An 18,012-nucleotide genomic window follows, 5' to 3' on the forward strand; every position below is an offset into this window, starting at 1 on the left:
ATCTACCGTTATCTTGTAATTGCGATTACAATTGGATTTATTTTGGTAAATGAATGTTATTCTTAATTATCTATGATCGCAGTTTTTGCGAAGGTGGTAGTTCCCATATTAAAACAAATATATGTGATACTAAATCGCGCGCAGCGCGAAGGAAATTTTCATGTAGCATAAATCTGCACAAAAATAATACTGTTTCTGTTGATTTACGAAAAAATCATGAGCTTACTTCAAGCCTTCAAAATTCCGGACATTTAGGCATATTTTGGAAATTCCTCCCGGACGCAGTTTTAGCAGTGAAATTCCGGACATGTCCGGGAAATTCCGGACGTATGGCAACCCTAATTTAATGTAAACTTCAAGTTTAAAGCATAGAGTCCAAAACAGTATTTAATGAATAGGCTATATTACCAGATGTAGATCGATAGCTGTTGAAGTCTATCATACATCTGTGGCCGATCAAAGTTGTCAACAAGTTCTTTGAATTCTGGCTGCATGTGGGATGTAGAAACCCTTAGTCAAAAGACTGCACATGAACACCAGTTATATAGCAATGCAGCCTTGTCTTGTAAACCCTTTGTAATCGGCGTGCCTACTGACCAAAATTTTACTGCATCCACAAAAAAGACGATAAAATTTCATCCATATGGCTTAAATCGACGCCCAATATATTGCCGTAAACCTGAAGTAGCTGCCTAGCGGTCTGAGATACTCTTACGGCTCAGACGCCAGAGGAAATAGCGGTGTGCGAGAAAAAGTTCTCGATTTCTAGAAAATAAAATACAATTTTGTTCTTCTATATCTCCTGACGTCATACTTAGGCCCTCTCTTGGTATATGACCACCTAATTGCGTTCCGCATGAATCTCTACGTTCCAACGAGACATTACACGCTACTATAGCGCTTCATAGCCCGGCGCTACAATCTAGGAGAGGTAGACATCAGAGATGAGCATGGATTAGGATTAGGTTTTGAAAAAACAGGATTTGTGAAATTTTGTCGGATTTGGATTGGATTTGGATTAGACATTTTTTCAGAACGGATTAGGATTTGGATTGGATTTACCTATTTTCTGGGAGATTGAAATGTCGTGTGGCGAATGGCGACAAACTTTATGCAGATCAGTTATTAATGTACTTATGGTTACTAAGTTATCTTGAATCAAGTGAATCGTTGGTTGTGAAAGAAAATTTCCGAATCCCTCCATTGCATAAATTAGTATTTTTTCTGAATTTCCAGTTGCAATCGGATTAGGATTGGACATGGACTTTAATATGAAAAAGTTATGGATTAGGATTTGGATTTGGATTGGAAGGTTCGGATTTGGATTGGATTAGGACATAGAAATTTCAAATCCGCTCATCTCTGGTAGACATGATAAGCACGAATCACGCGGCAGCCGCCAATGAGTAATCGATTACGTAATCGCGTAATCTCGTGTAAGGTAATTCACTTCCAATTCTACATAACATAGCAGTGACGTGCGGTCCAATGAAGCAGGTGAGGCAGTGCCTCACCTGTCGTCTGAGTGAATAAGTGAAAATCGTGAAAACCCTCGATGAGTCGATGATTTATTGATGTTTTACATCGATGTTCATAAATAACTATATTTGAACATTTTTATCACCCAACATCATCAATCTGCTTAATTATTATTCAAAAATACAGCGCCAAACTTAAGGTGAGGCACAGGTGAGGCACGGGCGGGTCGCGCCTCACCTGCGACAATGCAATTCATCATAAATAGCTCGGAATTCATAATAACTGGTATCAATCAAAGGCTATCGTCATACTGATTCCGAAAATCCAAATATAAACAGTGTCAGAGCACCAGAACCCCCTCAAAATCGCCAATGAATGTGAAATTCGGCTTTATTACAGACAATGCCATCGCAGAGAAACAATGGCCAGGTGAGGCACAAACGAATCAGTCTCGTGCACTATTCGCTAACAATTGGACAATCGAAGCGCAGTGAAACGCGCGATCGATTCCGGAATCCAACAGTCTCGTAGCTAGGAATTATATAGTAGCGACGGCCAATATACGCAATGCGGAGCCAATACATTCCTTTATTTATGTAGCTGTTATATATTTTCCATGCATAGCTACGTTAAATTGTGGTATGTGATAGCTCCTTGCGTAAGCTAAATTTACGTTGTTTGTGTCCTTTATGCTGTGTTCGATTGCAATACCTATAACCCCTAATTCTGGTATGTGATAGCTATACTTACATAGCCTGCGTTGCCGCTGTTTGGTCAGTGGTGCCACTCCTAGTTATTTTACACTAGATCTAGTGTATTTTGACTTGGCCTAGTACATTTTCCTTCGAAATTCGGCAAATCTAGTGTTTTTTTTTACTGAAAATATTTGTAACTGAGGATGCCATTTTCAAGTGCTTCGAATAATTTACACCGGTATTTGAAGAGATAGTAATTACTATTCGTCTAAAACTTGCCCATTTAGCACAATAGCGACCAGTCCTACATGTATTATAAAATATGGAATTGTAACGGCTATTAGTGTGCACAGAAGATGCTCTCTATGGCCGCTGCTATTGTTACGTGCGTACGTGTTTGTGTGTGTGCTTGTATGTGGGGGGGGGGGCGTGCCTCACCAGCCATGAACCTCACCGCACGTCACTGTAACATAGTAACTATTTTATATATCTCCATGCTATTGAAGTGGTATCAACCCCAGTGGCTTGTTATATGTAACTTGCAACTGCATAACGGATTCGTAAGTAACTAAGTATACACATATTGGCTTATTCGACACTGCCCAGTGCCCACTGCCCATATACGCTCGAGAAGTCATTTCATGTGATACATTATTGCTTTATTTCACATCAATTTGAACTGTATTCTACACGGCTAATGTTCCATGTATGATCAACAGTAGTCATAGAAGCCAACAGTAACTTCGTGTGCCATCTAAACAGATATATAACTGCCTCTATATGATGTTGTTATTACAGGCTCTGGTACCAAAATAGCCTAACTCTCACGCTTATTTGTGTAGTGTTAGGGCTGGTGTCGGCTTTGTTATACAATACTAAACCCCATGATAGGGATATTGATGAATATGCCAGGATAATGGCCAACCATATGTACAATTTGCAATTGCCTGAAGCAATTGTACATTAGGGCTCTTCAAAAATGACTTTTTTTCTCAAATCGTACTGGCTACCTAATAAAATTGTTAGGTTACCTAATTTAAGCCTACACACAAAATTTGGTTCAATTCCAGCCAGTAACCGCTTTGCTACAGGAGAAGAAAGTTTCTATTTAATATATAAAAATAAATAATGAGAAATTTGAAAATTTTCTGTTAACCCCATGAAAGTGTTAGGCTGTCTATAGAAACGACGCTCACCAAATTTGGTTCCATTCCAACCAGTGGAAGCGGAGTTATTGCAGTCGAAAAATTTGGATTTGAATATAATAGTATTTACGGTGACCGATTCTTTGTTTATTTATTATAGTTGTGCTCACCGTAAATACTATTTTATTCAAATCAAAATTTTCGACGGCAATAACTCCGCTCCCACTCGTTGGAATTGAACCAAATTTGGTGAGGATCGTTTCTATAGATATCCTAACACTTTCATGGGGTTAACAGAAAATTTTCAAATTTTTCATTATTTATTTTTATATATTAAATAGAAACTTTGTTCTCCTGTAGCAAAGCGGTTACTGGCTGGAATTGAACCAAATTTTGTGTGTAGGCTTAAATTAGATAACCTAACAATTTTATCAAGTAGCCAGTACGATTTGAGGAAAAAAGTCATTTTTGAAGAGCCCTATTGTACATCTGTTTGAAGCCGCAACGAGTCGGATGAACTTACGCAGCCATGATTTTCACGTAATAAGGTATTGCTTTCTTTCACGTCGATTTGAAACATCTCTATATGCTAGTCTTCGATATAAGGACTTTCATAGAATAGTATGACCAACAACAAGTCATAGAAGATAACTGTAATTGGTTATATGACGTCTAGAACGGAAGATATAATGGTTTATATTCCAGGCGTTCATTCACGCGAACATCATTACAATTTCAATTTTGCGGGAAACGTTTTTGCGTGTTCAATCAGCATTTCAAGCAGGATATACATTGATATAATAGGTTGTACATGGTCTTGTGTATGCGTATTCATAATAGCTATCCATATAAATCGATTGTTACGGTTTAGAAAGTAATGCAGGTCGAGCTATCTTAGAATAAATAACGACTCCTCCGTGTTAAACAATCGCGTTCCAGTATACTGGTCCGCCGGTCGCAAAAGGTTAATGTTCATGGTCGAAAGTGTTTGCTCGCAAAGACCCGAACAAAACAAGTATAGTTTCATGGCCATCTTTCTCAGGTTGGCAAAGTTGGATTCATTCTGTGACGCATAAAATTTGGCAATACTTTCAGATTAGAATTTCACTTTTAAGGGTATAAACTATCTGCGGGCCTCTCAAAATCCCGTCGCGGGCCGTATATTGCCCGCCCCTGTACTAGAGCAACGCTGGTTCGCACAAAAGGTGGGGAAAATCAACTAGTAGGAGGGTCTGGTTTACCACCCTTTCGGTGTGAATACACGAATCGAAGTATCAGATAACACTAGACAAACGCCTTGAAGTGATCTTTTGAACTTTGTTGCCTACGACACCATCACGACGTATCGCACGTAGCACCATAAAGAAATACCGAACGGTGGAACATTATGATAAGAATTTACGTAGTAAGGATAGAAAACTATAGCACTCACGTCAGTTGGCAATGTGCCGCCGTGATGGCAATCTGGGGCGAGACGATGAATGCTCCGCAATTGAAATCGGTGGTGCCATCGGTGAATGTATAGTAGACCTTCAACATCAATCAAGGTGTTATTTTATACCGTTTGAATCCACTACAGATGATTTAGTGACAACTCAGATACGTGTTTAAAGAGACAAGTGAGGTATAGAACTTGAACATACAATTTCATAATATATTCATATCGAAATGAACCCGAATATTTTCAGCTGAATCTCGTCGGGGGTAATCTGCATTAACTAGTACAGCCGCAACTATCCTTGATTACAGGTAGAAAAATCGATTTCCAAGACATGTCAAAATTATTTCAAGTGGTAATGTGGCGGAAGAAAGGTGTGTAGTATACTCCGGTAAGTAGGGTTGTAATGACCAGAGTCGTGATTTTTTGGTGACTCGACTTGACTCGAGTCATTTTTTTAGATACGGAAAACGACTCGACTTGATTGAAGTTGTGTATTGACTTAACTTGTGCTCGACACTGCGCATGACTCGGCCAAGTATATAATAATATGTGATAATCGGCTCGATTCGAAGCATAATACGTTATTCAGAATCCAATCACTATAAGGTACTCGATTTTGCTCAGCCCTACAGGTAAGCAATTTGTGAAAGTAGACTTGGTCAAGAGTCCGTATACTTTCGACAGGTATTCGGAGATTGGGTACTTTCGAAATTGCGCGATTTATCTTCGTGACTGCTGCAAAATGATTAACGCCGCTACAGAAAGATACAATCACCAAAAACTTATTCTGCAGTTGCCGAGACGGTTATTTCACGAGGTTATTATGACATCTTCACTCAAACCACTGTGCAAACTTATACCCCGAGATTACATTATACTTTTCAAGATTCAAAGCGTCAAAAGTAAGTACTGTTGCCTAAAATCGTTCAATTAGAAGTTGAAATAATCTTAAAACATAACTACTTAGTGAGTAGGGCGAGTATAGTCAAACCCGTCTACGATTATTTCGCAACATCGGAAATACTCCACTACTGACCATCCCGAGTCACAAGCAAAGCTTGCTTATGTAGTTTTGATTCGAGTCAAGTCGAGACATTCTCAATTCGCCACCAAGTCAAGTCCGAGTTCAAGTCAGGGGGCAAAGATCAAGTCCGAGTCGTAGTGTTGAGACTAGGGTTAGTTCGGATATCAATAATTTTCACTATCCGGATAACGGATATATCCGTATATTTGGAATTTAGCTAACCGGTTAACCGGGTAGTGAATCCTAAGTGAGATAATCGATTTCACGAGGTCTGCATGAGAAATGGATCGCAAAATCATTACACAGTGTAATTGCAGCTCCCTCCTTATAAAGCACACCACATCAATAGTGGCATCCTGTAGCCGCGACCGGAGTTTTGTAACAAAGAGTCCACACGTATTAAATGCTCTTTCTGCTTCCACAAAATGGGCTGAATTATAGTAGGCTAAGCAAGGCTGAATATAGTAAGCAGCGCTTCCTTTTTGCCCATTCTTCTGTTTAGGTGTCCAGTACTGGAAGGACGAGTAGCTGATACCGGAATTGAGGCCGACATGATAGCTCGCTCCAATTCCTCCATGAGAAATTCACATGATCAGGCCCGTAGCCAGCCGACAAATAAGGGGGGTGTTTTAAATAAAACGAGGTGGTTTCGATTTTTTTCGAATTTAGTATCAGCGGAAATCAATTACGCTTGCACGCAAGAACATGTTTCCGGAATGCGAACATTCGATGTCATTCAGTTTCGCAATGTCACTCATTAATCACAATCGCTGATCAAAATAATCTCAGCGGCATATTGTCTCCAAGCCACCAAGAGATAAGAGCCAACGCATGCCAGGCCCGAGACTATGGTTACGCCAGCGATGATATCGTTCGTACCATGCCTATTGCAGATGCGATTGCGCAGGCCAGCGATAATATCGTGAGCACCAAGCCCATGCAGATGCGATTATGTAGGCCAGTGATGGGTAAAGTCAACAGAGCCTATTGCAGATGCGATTCTGCCAGCGGAACTAGGCTTGTTGAAGACTCGAAAAACCAGGCCAGCAACGATAGCCGAGTTCGCGGCAATCAATGACCTAATTTGGCGATCTTCTCAGCGGAAGTGGCGAGATAGCGCAGTGGTATAATCCGCGGCTGCAACACCAATGGGTGCGGGTTCGAGTCCGACCGAGGTCGACTTCAGAATTCCAATACCTAAGTGTTGGAGGTTTACCTAGGCTCCTCCTCGCCACCTCATCCGCGTCAGCGGTGTCTTACAAAAGCCTAGAGGTGGGCCGTGCTATAAGTCGGCAGTTACGGAAAATAAGAAGAATATCGGCCTGGTGTAAATGACCATAGTAGTCGACAAACACCATGAATACCCCAAAACAAACTTCTCAGCGGAAGATTGCGTCGCGTTACACAGTGCATTGACGTATACCGTTAATTGGCGACACGCTTCTCGCTAATTGGATGCGCGAAACAGTGATAATACGACTTATTGAAGCTTCCTAGAAGTTAAAAACACATTATTAACGATACTATTTTATCCGGTTAACCGGCAGATTTATATCCGGATATCGGATAATAAAATCACCTGCGGTTAACCGGTTAACCGGTTAACCGTTATCCGGATAATCCAACCCTAGTTGAGACTCGAGTCCGAGTCATACTGTGTGTTACTGATCCCGGGCATTCTCTCATTAAATTGCTAGGTTGCCTAAAAATAGGTCCAACCAGTATACACGCCGACGCAGAGTCAATTGAAATTTTCGAATACACTATAAAAAAAATTAAAAGAAAAATTCAAATTTCCATGTCAACCCTATAATATTGCTTAGCTGTCTAAAGAAAATGATACAAAACAAATTTTACTCAATTCTAACGTGCAGAAGCAAAGTTCGTGAGTTTTTTATTCATTATTCTGGGATTTTTCACCGCTCATAGTATTTTTGCAAATTCAAAACTTTCAGCCGCAATAACTTCGCTTGTACGGGTCGAAATTGCGTCAAACCGCAGTTGGAAATTTCCCTACCATATTAAACTTGGATATATCCATATTCTGTACTGAAATTTCGTTCCATATACCAAACCCATACTTCCATAACATACCATACCATACCATGCCCTGGTTATAAATCTTACGTGCATACCTTCCTATGTCCCTAGGCAAATGCATCATTTGGAATAAAATGTCGTGTTTGGTTTATACCACGGTGTAACACTGATGTAGGTTCTGGTTCGGTGTACGACCGGTGCCCATTCACACCCTATATCAGCGGTGGTATATGCGGGTGTGAATACCCACACTCTTTTCGCAAATAGACGAGGTTTCGGGTTAGTACGCACCATCGATGGCCACTGTCCATCGGCAGCATCAATACCGCCAATAATGCGCGGACCGTTATTTGAATCATCATCTGCAGGGTTCGTTGCGGTGCGGCAGCAGCTCCCTTGGTCGTAGCGTCGTTGATAACCCGGGGGACACGATTCTGAAAAGGACGATTGTTCATATACAATGGAAAACATTGAGATGTGCTAAAAATAATCGGTGGTGGTCAAGTAGCCGCTGTTCTACTCAGTTGTCAGTACATGTAGAAGTTGCGATATCCAAGTAAGTAAAAGACTGAGTAGTCCAGTATTCAAAGTATTCACATTGAAACAAACCCGAATGTTTTCGGCTGACCCTCGTCAGGGGTAACCTTCAGTAAATAGTACTGATTTGGAAATATCGTTGCATATCAACAATCGACAATCACCAATCAACAATATTTTTGGGAACAATTTTCAGACTTTAACGGCTATTTCTGTGAGGTTCCATTAACCTGACCAGATTTTAATTTGTACATTGGGAATCAGTGCAACACCATGCAGCGTTCGATTAAGATCAGCATTATTAAATTTCAGCGTTCGGATCACCAGCTGTGGGAATACCAATTATGCAGCTTTTGGCGGGTTCAGCAGTAGGGCTCTCTCGGTATTCAAGCGTGACCGAGTTGTACAGTGCGCATGCGCATCTATCCGTAGGTTAGTAATCTATATTCGTACTCCGAACACGAACGTGAATCGAACGTTCGCACCAACCCTTTGCTAATAACGCAATCATCTATTCACCTCTCAAGCATTGATCTTCATTGGCATTCCCTGAGCAATGACTACATCGATATTCTCTTTCACACTGTGTCGCTGTAACCCCACCAGGTGTCGCGAAAGGGAAGCAGTGAAGATCAATTGTAGTTGGACAGGTCTGTACTGGAAATTAAAAAAAAAACGGTGCAAGGATCCTCTTACTTCTAGACGCCGACGTCACTTAATGATCTCTGTACGTATCCCGCAGAATAACGTGGATAAATTTCGCGATCACGAAGGGGGGCGGCGAGAGCACTTATCGTTGGAAACTTTTCACGGCACTTCATTTCACGAATGTAGCAATTAGTTGTAACGATAACATTTTTCGGAAATTTGTGGATATGCATAACCCCCGCAGCCACTCCGGGCACCACAAAAGCACTTGAGTACTAGGGTCCAATATCTTAAAGATCCATAAAGATCATGATTAGGCATACATACAGAAACCAGCGGATGCATGTTTTTTTGCGTCGGTGTTACTAATATTGGAGTGGGAATGCGTGGTCGGCAGTCCTATAAGTCTACCACATTTGTAATGCTTCGGGCTTTGGTATGAGATATAGGTGAAGTAATAGCCTACTAGATTCGCATAAAATATATATTGAATTACTTACGTCCGTCCGGTAAATCTGTAACAAAATAGAGAAGAGAACGTGAGCACACCTCAGTCCAAACGAATGTTGGATAATTATCTACTGTAAAAGCTCTGCTTGGTACGCATAATTAAGGATTTCACGTCTGAAATCTTCAACAGACCTGGCTTGATTCGCGCACCACTAGAATTGGTCACACCTACATTGGTATAAGTTGATATACTGATAGCCTATATTTCATAACAAACAACGCTTCACCAAGATCCGCAGATGGTTAGCATACGTGAAAATTTTAATAGACACTAATTACCAGTGCCAAAGTCCAAGTTAAACTCTTGTCCCCGCCACCGTGAATGACGGGGGTTGATCCGATTATATTCATTTATATTCGAGGTAACCTAAGTCGCGAATGCATTTATTCTGTGTTCCATGTCTCTATTATTTCTATTCTATATGGATGAATAAAATACTTGAATCAAAAATGTTAACAGGGCTGTGGAGTCGGAGTTTGACTAATTTTCGCTTAATGGAGTTGGATTCGGGGGTCTCTTTTTATCACGCCTTGGAGTCGGAGTAGTGAAAACTATAGTGACTGGAGCCGGAGTCGTGGAAAGAATACTGACTGTAATCGGAGCCGGAGTTTGTGAAAATGACCCTGACTCTGACTCCGACTCCAACTTCTTTAATGTGAAGACAATAGCTTTCGAAGGCATCTTTAAATTATTATTATTATTAATCAAAATAGGATTTTTATGTATCATCAATCACTGTTATTAGTAACGATATAGATAAAATTGGACATTATTTGCAAATTACAATTCAGTTGCACAGAGGAAGAAAATCGCAATATTCATCTTCACGATGCAGTCACAAATTGATGCAATTTTTGGAATCATACCGTGACATTATATATATCGTCTGGTTTTGTAAAATTGATGGAACCATAACCAAACGCTGCTTCCAACTTGACAAAATTACAATTATTTGTAGTGTAACTTAGCTGCTTGGGTCGAACAAATGATTAAGAAAGACTGCATGTCCTAGTCCTTGAATACTTGAGTAAGTGCGTGTAGTGTTGACTAGACATATGCTATTTCGCTACTTCCGAAATTTCGTTTCTGACCAATGTTCATTGGTAGTAAGAGTGCGTATGCTTTTAATCAGTATAGTGTGTAATGAGTAGGGCCATTTTTATATGACCTTAAAAAATCAATTATATGACTTTATTTTATGGAAAATATGACTTTATATGACTTTATGTGAAAATAGTGTATTTTTACATGTAACCAACGTCACTCATGGAACTGACGAGTAAAACATACACAACATAACAGTAATACGCATCCATTTGTTTTTTAAACCACTGTTGTAGTACAGTTTTATGTGGTGTGGAATGTTGTAGTCTTTAAAGTGACAATTTGGACGTAAAAATGACTTTTGTAAGGAAATGAGCGCTCCACAGACGCTGATGTGGGTTGACACTCCTGCAGGTTTGCATACAGCGCTGGTGAAATATCTTGCCTTTGTAACTCCATAATTTGTTTCACATCGTTTTTGTCCAATCGCTTCTTAATGTAATTTTTGAGCTCAAGCGAATCTTTTCTGAAATCAAGGGCATTAAGATCAGCATTAGCCTCTCTGATGGTGTACGTACAACTTTCCATTTTCAGTATCAAGTTTGAAATATTGTTGTAGTGGAGGGATATTTCGGTGACCAATTCTTCAATTATTTATTATAGTGGTGCCCACCGTAAATACTATTTTATTCAAATCCAAGTGTATTTGTATATAAGTAGACCAAGATAGAGCTTTTTAGCCAGCCTACCCACTGACTGAACTTCAAATGACGTCCTATCAGTGCACAGAAGTGAAACAGATTGTGAAGCAACACAATGCAATGTGTGACCTCATAATGCAATTTGTGACCTCATAGGTCTGTGACTGTAATGTTATGTAGGCTAACCTTACAGCTTGCCTTCGTTCAATCAGAAATTGTCTCACTTTCTTAGTGCTTAATTGCTTCACCGCTTAAATTGGCACTTTTTATTTAAAGTATACAACAATATGACTTTATAACTCAAATATGACCTAACCAGGAAAATATGACTTTATATGACTTTATAACTTTCCTAATATACCCCATAGGGACGTGGTTTTCGCGTTAAAATTGATTTCACGACTTACTGATGCATAGAAAAAAATATGACTTTAATGACTTTAAATGGCCCTAGTAATGAGGAAATTAGTAAGTTACATCTCTGTATTGGTTGCTGACTCATACACAAGAGCTACACTTCAATAGCTTTATCTCCATTTTATTGATACAGGATTGGATATATGTCATGTTTGAATGATTCAAACATGTTAAGATATTACAGAGTCCATGTTATAAAAGCTTATACAATATGAAAAAAGTAGGATATTTACAAAGGCATTCTTTCATGTTAATTGCATAGTGATAACTCGAACTGTGCCACAATGAAACAATTTTGCATGCCATCGATAATCGTATGTTTGCATATGTTTAATGGAATTATTATAGTCATTTAAACGTCACTGTGGTATATAATTTTCGAAGTAACTTGGTAATACCGTTGGAGTCGGAATCGGTATGTTTGAATACTCCGGAGTCAGAGTCGGTACATAAAAAATGTGTGAAGTCGGAGTCGAAGGTGGAGTCGACGGTAAATATACCGACTCCACAGCCCTGAATGTAAATACCTCAACATTAGGGCTCTTCAAAAATGACCTTTTTTCTCAAATCGTACTGGCTACTTGATAAAATTGTTAGGTTACCTAATTTAAGCCTACACACAAAATTTGGTTCAATTCCAGCCAGTAACCGCTTTGCTACAAGAGAAGAAAGTTTCTATTTATTATATAAAAATAAATAATAAAAAATTTGAAAATTTTCTGTTCACCTCATGAAAGTGTTAGGCTGTCTATAGAAACGATCCTCACCAAATTTGATTCAATTCCAACCTGTGGAAGCGGAGGTATTGCCGTCGAAAAATTTGGATTTGAATAAAATAGTATTTACGGTGAGCACAAATATAATAAATAAACAAAGAATCGGTCACCGTAATGACTCCGCTTCCACTGGTTGGAATTGAACCAAATTTGGTGAGCATCGTTTCTATAGACAGCCTAAAATTTTCATGGGGTGAACAGAAAATTTTCAAATTTTTTATTATTTATTTTTATATAATAAATAGAAACTTTCTTCTCCTGTAGCAAAGCGGTTGCTGGCTGGAATTGAACCAAATTTTGTGTGAAGGCTTAAATTAGGTAACCTAACAATTTTATCAAGTAGCCAGTACGATTTGAGAAAAAAAGTCATTTTTGAAGAGCCCTACTCAACATACCACTACCCGTCTTCCGTTGAGTAGCGTGACGTCAGTGTAATATCTTACCTCGAACACATTTGTAAGCCACGTTATCTTCGCACCAAGAGCAGCCTCTCTGTCCGCACTCGTACGGGGTCAAAATCTCCGTGTCCGCATCCCTGCAGTCATATTCTGTGCCCGCCCGTTGAGTGTCGCACACCGTTCCTATATTGTATTCAAATGCGTCACACTTCTGACAATCACCTTGGCGACACAACGCTGTTGGTACAGACCTTGCATGCAGGTCGGCAGACCAGTAGCGCACCAGTGACAGCCACTAATCCAGCATTGCGCGTTAGTTCCCTGTTGGTCGGGATTCACGTACTGGCATTCTGTTCTTGAAGCTGGAGCTGTATCGCAGTTTCCCAAGTGCGACTGTGGATCTGTAAAATCAAGTTTTTAGTTCTTTTTAGTTATTACCACAAACTTGTAGGCTATCTATGTTCGCAACGGTGCATCGCAAATAGCTTTCTAGCCAGGATTTTTTTATAACCAATGATGTGGATAGGGTTGCATTTAAAACAAAAATCAATTTTAAACAAACATGTTTAAAACAAGGCCCTTGTATAAACCACGTTTCTTATTGTTTTTTTAAAATCCATGACGTCACGAATATTAAATTGTGATTTTCATAGTGGATTGACATGGATAATTGAAAATACAGGATAAATATAGCTCCTTTGACGAAATATCTACGTACTATAGATGTTGATCCAACTATTTTGTGGGTTCCAACCATCCCATATCGTATACGTCGGCTATATACCGGGTGGTATAATCGTCCGTAGGCTCATACAACATGTTTTTTTGGTAAGTATTTACACAATTAAAGGCCTTTGTTTAAAACACAGTGTTTTGAACAACCTTATTCTGTTTTAAATGCAACCCTAGTTGTGGATAACTTGATTACTGATCCATCATTTGGATTGTCGAAGCATAGGCCTATAGTTATGAAATCACAAACTATTGTTTTCGTGCGACCTTTCACGCTCCAGGCATTGGCGTCATTACGGCATTGTGATAGTGGGGATTTGTCTGTAATTTAATCAAAGGTGGTCAAAGTAGTCAAGAAAGCTACTCAAGTAGAAGTAGAAGTAGCGACGGAAAAATCTACTAAGTACGAGTAGAAGTACTTCCTCCATAAGCAACCTAAAACTACTTGAAGTAGAAGTAGAATTGACCAACTTTAAATCTACTCATGTAAGTAAGTAGTTGTGAAAACGATACTAATTCGTTCACATGGATTGTCAAAACGTGCAAATTGAGGTATGCGAAAGGTGCCGAGGTCGAATCATATTGATGCATACCAGGAGGTATCCAATTTTCGACAGCATAAGCATTCGTCCGCATCATAGGATGAAAATGGAAATGAGATACTAATCCTCTGTTTTCTTGAACAGCACGTTTTAGAAAATATCATGGTATGGCGCCCTCATCCATATTACAAGGCCCGTAGTTTAGTCGAAGCGCAATACGGCGGAGAAGTTGTACGGTGTAAACACTGTGTGCGATTAGTAAACGTCACTAAAAAATATGGTGGACCGTAAAAATGCCATATTGTGTAGCTTTATCACCGGAAATTAAAGGCATTACTACACTTGCTTTTAAACTTCAACATGTATGTTATCCAGACAAAAGAACTGATATTAATTAGAACTCAAAGTATATGATACTGGGAATTGAAAGTGAAATATAAATACTACTTCTAAAAGCGGAACATGCATTACATGAGTTCAGTCCAGAAAGTTTCAAAGCTGGTATGGTAAAACAGCATTAAAACTGAAAAAAAAGTCAGAGACCCATTTTCCAGATTAGGACATGCCATGGCCATGCTAGATTACGATATGATAAGTAAATGCAAGATTGCGAAACATCCGTTTCAAACGTTGTGATGAGCCATATAAACTGTGGCGAAATTTTTCACATGGCAAAGGACGACTATGCGATGAGATCGGAGCCACGCCAACCAGCTACCTATATTATATTCACCGATCTTTTCGTCAAATCATACTGGCCATTCCATATCCACTCCGCGCAAAGCACCACGAAAATTCTGGGCTTTGCTCAACTTTTATGAAAATTAAATGGTAATACTCAGTGAAAACAGCCCCGAAATTCCTCAGGCTATCTTCCTGAAAGGAGGATTGAACTACTTCTACTTGACAAACTGAAAATAGCGAAAAGTAAGTAAGTAGATAACAAAATATTACGGAGTAGAAGTAGATGTAGCGAAAATCAGATCTACTTGAGTAAGTACCAGAAGTAGAGGAAAACTACTTGAGTACTTCGAAAAAGTAGAAGTGCTTCGTTACTGATCACCTCTGGATTTAATTGGTTCAAATGAAGCTCTGTAGGCTACATCTTGTACGCGCAATTGAGAGAAGGGCGAAAGAAAGTTTATGTCTGCCGGGTGAGCATAAACGGATTCACTTATTGGTGGATATTTATCTCGTCGGCTGAAGAACACAAGTCACTGGGTGGCGAGATAGCGCAGTGGCATAATCCGCGGCTGCAACACCAATGAGCGCGGGTTCGAGTCCGACCGAGTTCGACTTCCGAATTCCGATACTTAAGTGTTGGAGGTTTACCTAGGCTCCTCCTCGCCCCCTCATCCACGTCAGCGGTGTCTAACAAAAGCCCGAAGGTGGGCCGTGCTATAAGTCGGCAATTACGGAAAACAAGAAGAATATCAGCCGGGTGTAAATGACGATAGTAGTCGACAAACACCATGAATACCCCAAAAAACAAAAACAAACACAAGTCACTGGTTGCAGAAGTTATACTATAACTTTCTTTTCTAAAATTGGATCGCAAAACAAGAAAGTTTGAGACCAGATTGGACGTGAATTCGTGCTGTCGCTACGCATAAGAGGATTCCCGCAAATCGCAACCAAAGAAGGCTTACTTACCTGATACTATTTCATTCTCAGATGTTGGATCTGAAAAGAGGACATATCGTTAGTAGGCAACTATAGTCGAGCTTATTTCGAACAATCGAACTTTTGAAGCATTTGATTCCGGTATGATGATCGCACCAAGAGCAGCCTTCGTCTCTGCATTCTTTCTTATCTGCGATTGAGGCCCCGCTTGCAGTTTTACATTCCTTGCTTACAGACATATCGATCCACGAACATCCAGCCCCTGAAATCAACTTCGAAATATATCATACTATACATTCACAATATCTCGAGTCGCTTCCTTGCCCTGGTAGCATGCGCCGGCGCAATAGTAACAGCCGTTGTCTCTGCACTCTTGTTCGGTAGTCGATGCATCGGGGCATGCCGTCATCACCTCTGGGGCTCGTTCGCAATTGAGATCGGATGTACCCACTGTAAATTATAGCACGTCAACCGCCATCAGAGTCGGATAACGTTGGTAAACGTTTCTATAAATTGTGAATTAGGCCTACAAGCTTCAAGTCAACAACAAATAAGACTTGGTGATCAATATGGCAAGTTTTTGTTGCACTAAAAACCTGAGAAAGTTGCATTCATTTTTTAAATATTAACAAAAGTTGCAGAAGTTGCATTTATAAATTTTTTTGAAATCATGAGGGTATGAGATACTCGAAAGGTTCCAGCAGTTTCAAATTTGCATGGTGTCTGCTTGTTCCGTTTCTTCCTTCGCTATTCAATCGATCATGGTTACATTTTTATTTACATAGGGTTCGCACAATTTACCAGTTAGTTCACGGAGTTTTATGATTAACGGAATAGTGGGTATGCCGCATACCCGAAAAAATGCTAGGTAAACACGACATACCCAGTATACCTGCGTCCGGCGCCTATGATGGGCCGCATTGCCACTTGAAATCCATTAATTTAGTCTTTATTATAGTTTTATAGCATATTTTTCGCAATACTTGATAAAAGTTGCAGAAAAAAGTTGCATGAAAAATATAGACAAAAGTTGCAAAAAGTTGCAACATAAAACTCCTCCAAACAGATTAAAACACCATGCTACATACATTATGAGTATTTACGAAGCTTCCAGAAGCTGTAAAAAATAGTTGCAAAAGTTGCAAAAACTTGCCCTAGTGATCAATAAATGAGTAGTTATGTCTAACACAAACCTAGAACGAAAGCGAGCCATGCTATGCAAGTCGGGACTTTAAGAGTCATAATAGGAACTATCGTCACGTGGTGCAAAATGATCATGAATGTGTAAACACCATTAAAACGGAACAGAAAATCCGCAATCATCGACCGTTTTGAAATATCGTCCGGACGTTACGTTATTTTGGTGACCAAGCGACCATACACGCATTCATGTTAAATGAGGATGTCGGTAAATCATTTCGGAACAGTACGGCAATAATGTGGGCAATTTTTACCAAATGAACATGTAGGCTACTTACGGCGTGTCCAACTATACCTGGTGTATCTGAAAATATGAAAACATCATGATGGTGAAAACAGTATGCTTTGTAGCGGTGAAATGTACGCCTTCATACTAGTTACGTATGTTAATCACACCAGAGTCTGTCCTCGCACGATTAATATGTCGGTTTGTAGCTATAGGTATGGTGTGAACCCCTGAGAGGTTTGGGTTCGTGTGCACGCGAACCTATTTGGAAGGTTCTGTGTGAACGCGAACGTGAACCTATGACGTTACGTGACGTCATATTGCTAATTCCAACCATACATTTCAGTGAAGTGATATAATAATGTACACGACACCTAGCGGCAACTCGAGCCACATTATGCCACAATGCTGAAGTAAATGCCTTGACTTTTTACCGTCACCAAATGTATCAACTGGAGTAATCAAATGCTATAATGAATCTATAAAATCAATATCTTCCGTCGCTTTGTCAACAATTTCGACGAGGACTTGCCTGGGAATATGAGCTTACGCCTTGATATTGAGCAGAATGTAAAACGGGTTTCTATACTTGCTACCGATACTACCCCATAAAGTTATAGAGTAGAGAACACCCCAATTGCACAGATTTGTTTTTATGATACCATAAGCATATCAAATCAAAAGGGAACCCTTACGCCTGCTAGATTTTTTACAATAGACAACGATGCATTCTTTATGTCAATTTCCTTGATTGGTTGAATGAACATCATTCGCTGACTACCTCATGTTAGTGTATTTCGTTCTGGATGTTGTGTGATTGCGGGTCAAGCTCA

At 39.7% G+C, this 18,012-nt stretch overlaps 1 protein-coding gene and 1 long non-coding RNA gene across 2 annotated transcripts in view; one reads left to right on the top strand and one right to left on the bottom strand.

Annotated features, from left to right (window-relative positions):
* LOC145447762 (uncharacterized) overlaps positions 1-16,033 on the bottom strand; it is a 29,392-nt gene extending 13,359 nt beyond the window's left edge. Inside the window, exons 1-8 of the mRNA XM_080326025.1 lie at positions 15,875-16,033; positions 15,784-15,813; positions 13,108-13,257; positions 12,902-13,039; positions 9,510-9,524; positions 8,881-9,018; positions 8,116-8,258; positions 4,752-4,849 (exon numbers count right to left, since the gene is read on the bottom strand). Of these exons, the coding sequence (XP_080182151.1) occupies positions 4,752-4,849; positions 8,116-8,258; positions 8,881-9,018; positions 9,510-9,524; positions 12,902-13,039; positions 13,108-13,257; positions 15,784-15,813; positions 15,875-15,992 (830 nt within the window). The 5' untranslated portion in view covers positions 15,993-16,033. The remainder of the gene's footprint in view (positions 1-4,751; positions 4,850-8,115; positions 8,259-8,880; positions 9,019-9,509; positions 9,525-12,901; positions 13,040-13,107; positions 13,258-15,783; positions 15,814-15,874) is intronic.
* Positions 931-18,012, top strand: part of LOC145447775 (uncharacterized) — a 244,252-nt gene continuing 227,170 nt past the window's right edge. Inside the window, exon 1 of the long non-coding RNA XR_013917701.1 lies at positions 931-1,365. This is a non-coding gene — a long non-coding RNA (uncharacterized LOC145447775). The remainder of the gene's footprint in view (positions 1,366-18,012) is intronic.

The sequence above is a fragment of the Botryllus schlosseri genome, chromosome 10 (assembly GCF_051294905.1).
Source record: "Botryllus schlosseri isolate E-star chromosome 10, Bs_hap1, whole genome shotgun sequence".
NCBI classification, from domain to species: domain Eukaryota; kingdom Metazoa; phylum Chordata; class Ascidiacea; order Stolidobranchia; family Styelidae; genus Botryllus; species Botryllus schlosseri.